General features: G+C 40.0%; 1 protein-coding gene across 2 annotated transcripts; it reads right to left on the bottom strand.

Annotated features, from left to right (window-relative positions):
* Positions 1-273: 273 nt before the first annotated feature.
* Positions 274-3212, bottom strand: LOC128019429 (POU domain, class 3, transcription factor 3-A-like). Of its 2 annotated transcripts, none has more exons than XM_052605414.1 (2): positions 1311-3212; positions 274-1156 (listed from the first exon to the last, which is right to left on the bottom strand). In XM_052605414.1, the coding sequence occupies exons 1-2, from the start codon at positions 2575-2577 to the stop codon at positions 1110-1112; spliced, it is 1314 nt and encodes a 437-aa protein (XP_052461374.1). In that variant the 5' UTR covers positions 2578-3212; the 3' UTR covers positions 274-1109. The 2 variants fall into 2 exon arrangements, with proteins under 2 accessions (XP_052461374.1, XP_052461373.1); XM_052605413.1 differs by having other exon boundaries at positions 1351-3212.
* Positions 3213-6199: the final 2987 nt, after the last annotated feature.

Here is a 6199-nt window from a genome sequence, read left to right as displayed (position 1 = left end):
AGAGGGAGAAAAAAGACAATAAGAAAATAAGACAATGCAAGGTGAAAGCATTTGGGAAGTTTTCCCTTTTCTATAGGCCAAGGGCCAGAAGGAAAACAGATAGGCTACTTTTCTAAATTTCTTTTGTACACATTTCAGCAACTGTCTAGATTAAATATATATATATATAAAATATTAGTAATGTGTTTTAATTTAGAATGTAGCTCATTTTAATATTTAAACAAAATTGTGAAAGAAAGAAAGTTGCACCGATGCATCTGAAAGCTTCAGATTTATTGTTCTCGCTGAGTCAGTACTGAACTTAAATAACAACCACGGGGGAAACGGTTTGTTGCAGCTTCGTCAATGTGTTTGTGTACAATATCTGTATATAACAAGTGTAATACTAACAGTAAAAAATATAATCAATATTGAAAAGCCAGGGGGGAAGGCCTACAAGAGATGCTACGAGGCTGAAAGTCATCACAGCGCGCAACAAATCTGTCATTGCTCCTGGGAATATTAGAAATCGATTTTAGTGTAAAATATAAAGCAAATCGTTGAAAGCAACACAGAGAATTCATATGGCCAAATTTACACAGACTTGTTATCAAAACCCACAAAAAAAAAAAAAAAAATGCCTGGAAAAAGCAGTGAAGAGAGGGCAATATCCACGATTATTCAGCCAAACAACAAAAAGTGTTTACAAGGGGTCGGCTGAAACTGGAAATAAGTGCAGCTTGAGAGTCTTTTTTTTTTTCTTAAGAGTTTTCTCTGTGTAAAAGCTATTCACAGAAGTGTGGTCCACAAAAATACTATGCAATAGAAAAGGTGTAGTTTGTTGCACATATATGCTCCAATAGTAGACAAGACAATTCCGTTTTGTTAAAATGAGTAATATAATTCCTGTGCGTAAAATGTATACGTGTCCTGGAGTAAAGTCTTCCGCTGTTTAATATTTAATGTTTGTCTGCGTTGATCCATGTCCTTGGGAGCTCTTTTGCAATATCAATCCATAAAGTCTAAAAGTCGGCTTTGGGCTGGTTATGATTTCGGGATTTCGGTGTCAGTGCACCAGAATCTCCTGGCCATAGGAGCTCGCAGATGTCACGTTGTGGTTGCTGTCCGGTTCATCTTTCAAACTTGCACCTTTTAAGTAATCTACCACAAAACTCCCCTGAAACACAGAGCAAACAGAGTCATTTAAACGTTAGGGACATTGGAGAATAAAACAGTTTTGGGTTCTCTCTTTATATACATGAAATATGTGTGATATCTTGCTGACTTCAAGTGTGTATAAAATGATTTGTTCTACGTCTCAGTGAACATACGTTTGCAGTCCATGGACGGAGGCGGTGTGTCTGCACTCACGTTGCCGGCATGGCTGTACACGTCCTCGGGCGTCTGAGGGACCCCGGGCGGCGTCATCCTCTTCTCCTTCTGCCTTCGGTTGCAGAACCAGACCCGAACCACCTCCTTTTCCAGCTGGAGGTTGTCCGCCAGAGAGGATATCTCCTGCGCTGACGGTTTGGGGCATTTCAAAAAATGGCTCTCCAAGGCTCCCTTCACGCCCACCTCGATGGAGGTGCGCTTCTTTCGTTTCCTGCCCTGAGCTGCTATTTTGTCGATGCTGGTGGGACTGCCCGTGGTCGAGTCGGCCTCCTCCAGCCACTTGTTCAGCAGCGGCTTGAGTTTGCACATGTTTTTAAAGCTCAGCTGGAGAGCCTCGAACCTGCAGATGGTGGTCTGCGAGAAAACATTCCCGTAAAGCGTCCCGAGCGCTAACCCGACGTCGGCTTGAGTAAAACCCAGTTTGATCCGACGCTGCTTAAACTGTTTGGCAAACTGCTCCAGGTCGTCCGAGGTCGGCGTGTCCTCGTCTGAGTGCGAGTCGTGGCTGTTGACTCCCGCGTGGTGCTGCTGCTGGTGATGGTGGAGATGAGGGTGCTGCTGTTGGTGATGGTGGTGGTGATGATGGTGCTCCATTTCTGGAGAGTCTCCTCGCATCAGCCCCGGGTGGACTAGACTCCCGGGAGGGTTCAGCATCCCGTTGACTGTGAAACCACCCGGCTGGGAATAAATGAGAGACTGCTGGGCCTGCTGCTGTCCTCCGGTGATGGTGGGGATGTGGGAGGCTGTGGTGCCACCCCATGCGCTTTGGTGCGACTGGTGAGCCCCTAAATGCGAGGGTCTGTGGTGCAACGCGGTGCCCGAGTGTAAATCATCTCTGTTTGAACTGTTCTTCACGTCTTGTTGCTGTGGGCTCCCGGCCATGCCAACTGGGCTGGAGGACCAAGGGGAGCCGGCTTCTGCTGCTGCGGCGGCTGCGGCGGCTGCGGCGGCCGCATGTGGCAGTGAAGTCACCCACTGATGGGCATGGCTCAGCATGTGCCCCCCGTTACTGGCCGTCATGGCTCCTTGCATGAAGTCGCTCTGCACCATCTTGACCACGGGGTCTCCTCTGTAACCTCCCGACACCGATGTTACGGCACCGTTTCCCGGCTGCATGCCACCACCTCCGGACTCCGAGTGCACGATCGAGGCGGATGAGAGAATGCTATTGCTGGCCAGGTAAGGATTGGAAGCCGCTGTGGCCATCCCCCTCACCACTTTCAACAATTCCACTTATTATTCCCCCTCCCCGTATTGTCGTAACTTTTTTTCCAAGCCTGGAAGGCACGCACTATTTCATGAATTATTCAAGACGGAAAAGTATGCGTGGTATTTTGATTAAGTCCACCGACAGCACAGCAAAAGATGGCAAAAAAATATATCCGTCAAAACCTGCTTTTATCATAAACAAAAGGAGAAAGAAATACTCTCGGTGTAGAAATCCACATTGTGCAGGTTAGTGATTTTTACAATCGCATTCCATTCTTAATGTCATTGTCTTCAAGACCAATTATGAAACCAAAAAGTCTTGTAAGTTCTTCTTCACATCAACTTCACGTCACGATTATACAAATCCCACACCGGACTTCATCGCGCGCTCTTTAGACTTGTGGAGGCTTCTTAGGAGATGTTCCTTAGTAAACTTCTCTCTTGTCCTGCAACCCACAAGGCGTTTTCTTACCGAGTCTTTCTTCTCATATTTCTTCTTTTCACAGAGTCCATCTGACTTTAATCTTCAATACGTTCGATTGCACACAACTCTGTTAAATGCACGTTGTCCTCGCTCGCTCCGTTCCTCTCTCTGAGCGCGAGAGCACGCGAATGTTTACGTTCAGCCCCCGAGTGCGCGCACCATCCACATCCTTCACCCAATTACCGCGAGGAAGTTTCTGCGAGATTGATGCTCATTGGATATCCTTCGGGAGAGTGACAGATCTTAGGACACAGCTAAGAAATCACGTCAAGGCGTTGCAATTCGCTATGTCTAATTTGGAGATGTCAACATACGAATAAAAGTGTCTAGACCTTCTATCCGAGCAGGAAGCTTTGATATGATTCCAGTGCGCTGTACTGCGTTATTGGCTTCTGTTAATGACGCAGCAGATGTTTTGTTTTTGTTACAGAAGAAACTGTTTGACTTGTTTACGTCTCCGCGTTTGTTTTATTTTACTTTATGTTGGCATTTTGTCTGCAACCGGTTTCTAAATGTTAAAATGAAATTTTAATTGTGTATGATATTTTACCTGTGGGCATGCAACAAACAAATAGGGAAATCAGAAAAGATACAGATAAAACAATGCAAACAACAGGCATTTTCAGCTTTGGCTCAGGGGTACAAATGAGTAAACAGAAATTAGATTTTATGAAATTAGATCCATGGAAGGATTGACAACTGAACGGAAAGCATGTTTCATAATTTATTCAGATCGATTCTAAGAATAAAGCAGAGCCATTTCAAAGCACAAGCCGTGTAAACTTTTAAACTGATTTATTTATTCAGTTTATGAATTATCTCCACTTCTCTAGCAAAACGAGGTAAAATACAAAAACAAGGTACAAATAAACACAGTTGTCATAAAAAACAAACAAAACAACAACAACAACAACAACAAATATTTCAAATTGTTTAGTTGGTTTAAACTCTAGTACATGTAACTTCAACAAATGTAAATCAGGCCTTTCAGATGAAAAAAAAAAAAAAAAAAAAAAAAAAAGTATATATATATATATATATATATATATATATATATATATATATATATATATATATATATATATATATATTATTAAGCCCTGAGTTGTGATTTATTAATGTTGTTATTATTGTTCTATAAGACTGATCCACCCCTGGTTTATCTTACATATAACCTTATCGTATAGTTTCGAGTACAAGGACAGTCGTGCTCTGCGAGCGATGAACAGTTAGTGCTGATTTTCATTTGCATAAATTTTCATATGTTTAAGTGAAAATAATAGCGGAGCGGAGGAGAGGAGAGCGGGATTCACTCGAGACGGAGCGAGAGAGAGAGAGAGAGAGAGAGAGAGAGAGAGAGAGAGAGGGAGCTGCGCTGGAATCATTCCTGCGGTAAGAGATATTCCTCTCCCTCTCGATCTCAATATTTTGTTTTAATCGCTAAAAACTGTTTATTGTGAATTTAAGAGCAATGCTGTAGCTATTGCACGCTCGTAAATTCTTCAGTAAAAGTAGTATATATCTGTGCATAGTTCTTCTGATAGAATAGAATACACATTCTAAAAATCACATTATTTATATTAAATAAACGCAGCTTTGCTCGAGGGACAATAATGGCAGCAAATGAAGGATGCAGAGGGGTTAAATACATCAACTCCTTGACACTTTCATTAAGCTTTTTAGCTTCTTAAGCAAAGACTTCCAGGACTTTACATCATGGACTTGTAAGGTAGGCCTCTTATTTATATATTTATTGAAGTTCCAAAGATATAACGAATTAGTTATTAAAAGTGTAGTTAATCGAGTTTTACTCGATCTGCAATTTGAAAAGAAATAAGTTTGTTTGGTTTGTAAGACCCTGCTGAACAACGTGGAGCCCAGTCAAATGTATTTAAAAGTGAAAAAAAAAAAACCTACGCGTGTTAACAGCTTATGCGTCGATTCACTCGCTTTAATCTGCTCTCTGATTTCAGTTTCCTAAAATGTAAAATAAGATTGATCAATCCAAAAAGCCATGTGAAGTGGCAGTTAGACATTTGCCGTAACAGCATTCTGAATTAGTTTGAACATGACCCTGTAACAGCTCATGCCAGAAGTTTATAACGGGAGCACGCAGTCCATCAGCAGACATGGGTTCATGGACGATCCGTCAATCACTGCCTGACAAAGTCATGTTTAACCAAAGCTCAGTGTGGCATTTGTAAATTAAGATACTTTATTTAGCGCACTAATTGACAGTTGTTATATAGAAAGGTTGTTTTACTTGGGGTTAAAGTCGAGTTTTGAATGAAAGTAGCAATTTAAAATTGAGTACCCTTTACAATGCCATGACATATAATTAATTAACCTTTAAAAAAAATTATATATATATATATATATATATATATATATATATATATATATATATATATATATATATATATATATATATATATATATATATATATATATATATATATATATATGCAAGAATTTTGCACTTTTAACTATATTATACAAACATAACTTGTCCAATAAGGGATTTAATAACTAGTAATTTTTAATAAGCAGGATTACATTATGCTGTCTCCTGATGTATGCTGTTTAAATTGTTAATATTGTAATATATTCACTGCCAACACCAAGTTAGACGAATGCAAGGGACCTAATAGAAATTTTTGTAAGAAATTAAAAAGCTAAATCTTATTGACATCTAAAATTAGAACTTTGTAGACTATATTCCCATAGTTTCTTAAATTTGATGCAGTATTTAACTTGTTTAAAGAAATATATGAATAATGAAATACCTAATCGGTTTATATCCACATCAATCATATTCTGATTAATAGAGGTCCAAATAAAAAGTTGTTTAAATGATGAGAATAAGTTTCCCCCAAATTAATCTATCACTTACCCCATGCACACACACACACATGCATGCACGCACACACACACACACACAGATGCACACACACACCTATTTCCCCCAGTCCCTGTATTACATTAATCAAATTACATATTTCTCAAGGGAATCCACACATGCATCACAGTAAATCCTAGTGAAATTGAATCACACAGAGGCCTAACTCCGCAGCCCGGTCGTTATTTTCCATACATATTTTTTATGATTTCTTGTGAGAGAAAACATGGGAAATA

The sequence above is a fragment of the Carassius gibelio genome, chromosome A9, assembly GCF_023724105.1.
Source record: "Carassius gibelio isolate Cgi1373 ecotype wild population from Czech Republic chromosome A9, carGib1.2-hapl.c, whole genome shotgun sequence".
Lineage (NCBI taxonomy): Eukaryota > Metazoa > Chordata > Actinopteri > Cypriniformes > Cyprinidae > Carassius > Carassius gibelio.
Note: the sequence above shows the minus strand (reverse complement) of the source record. Positions and strands in the feature narration are given on the sequence as shown.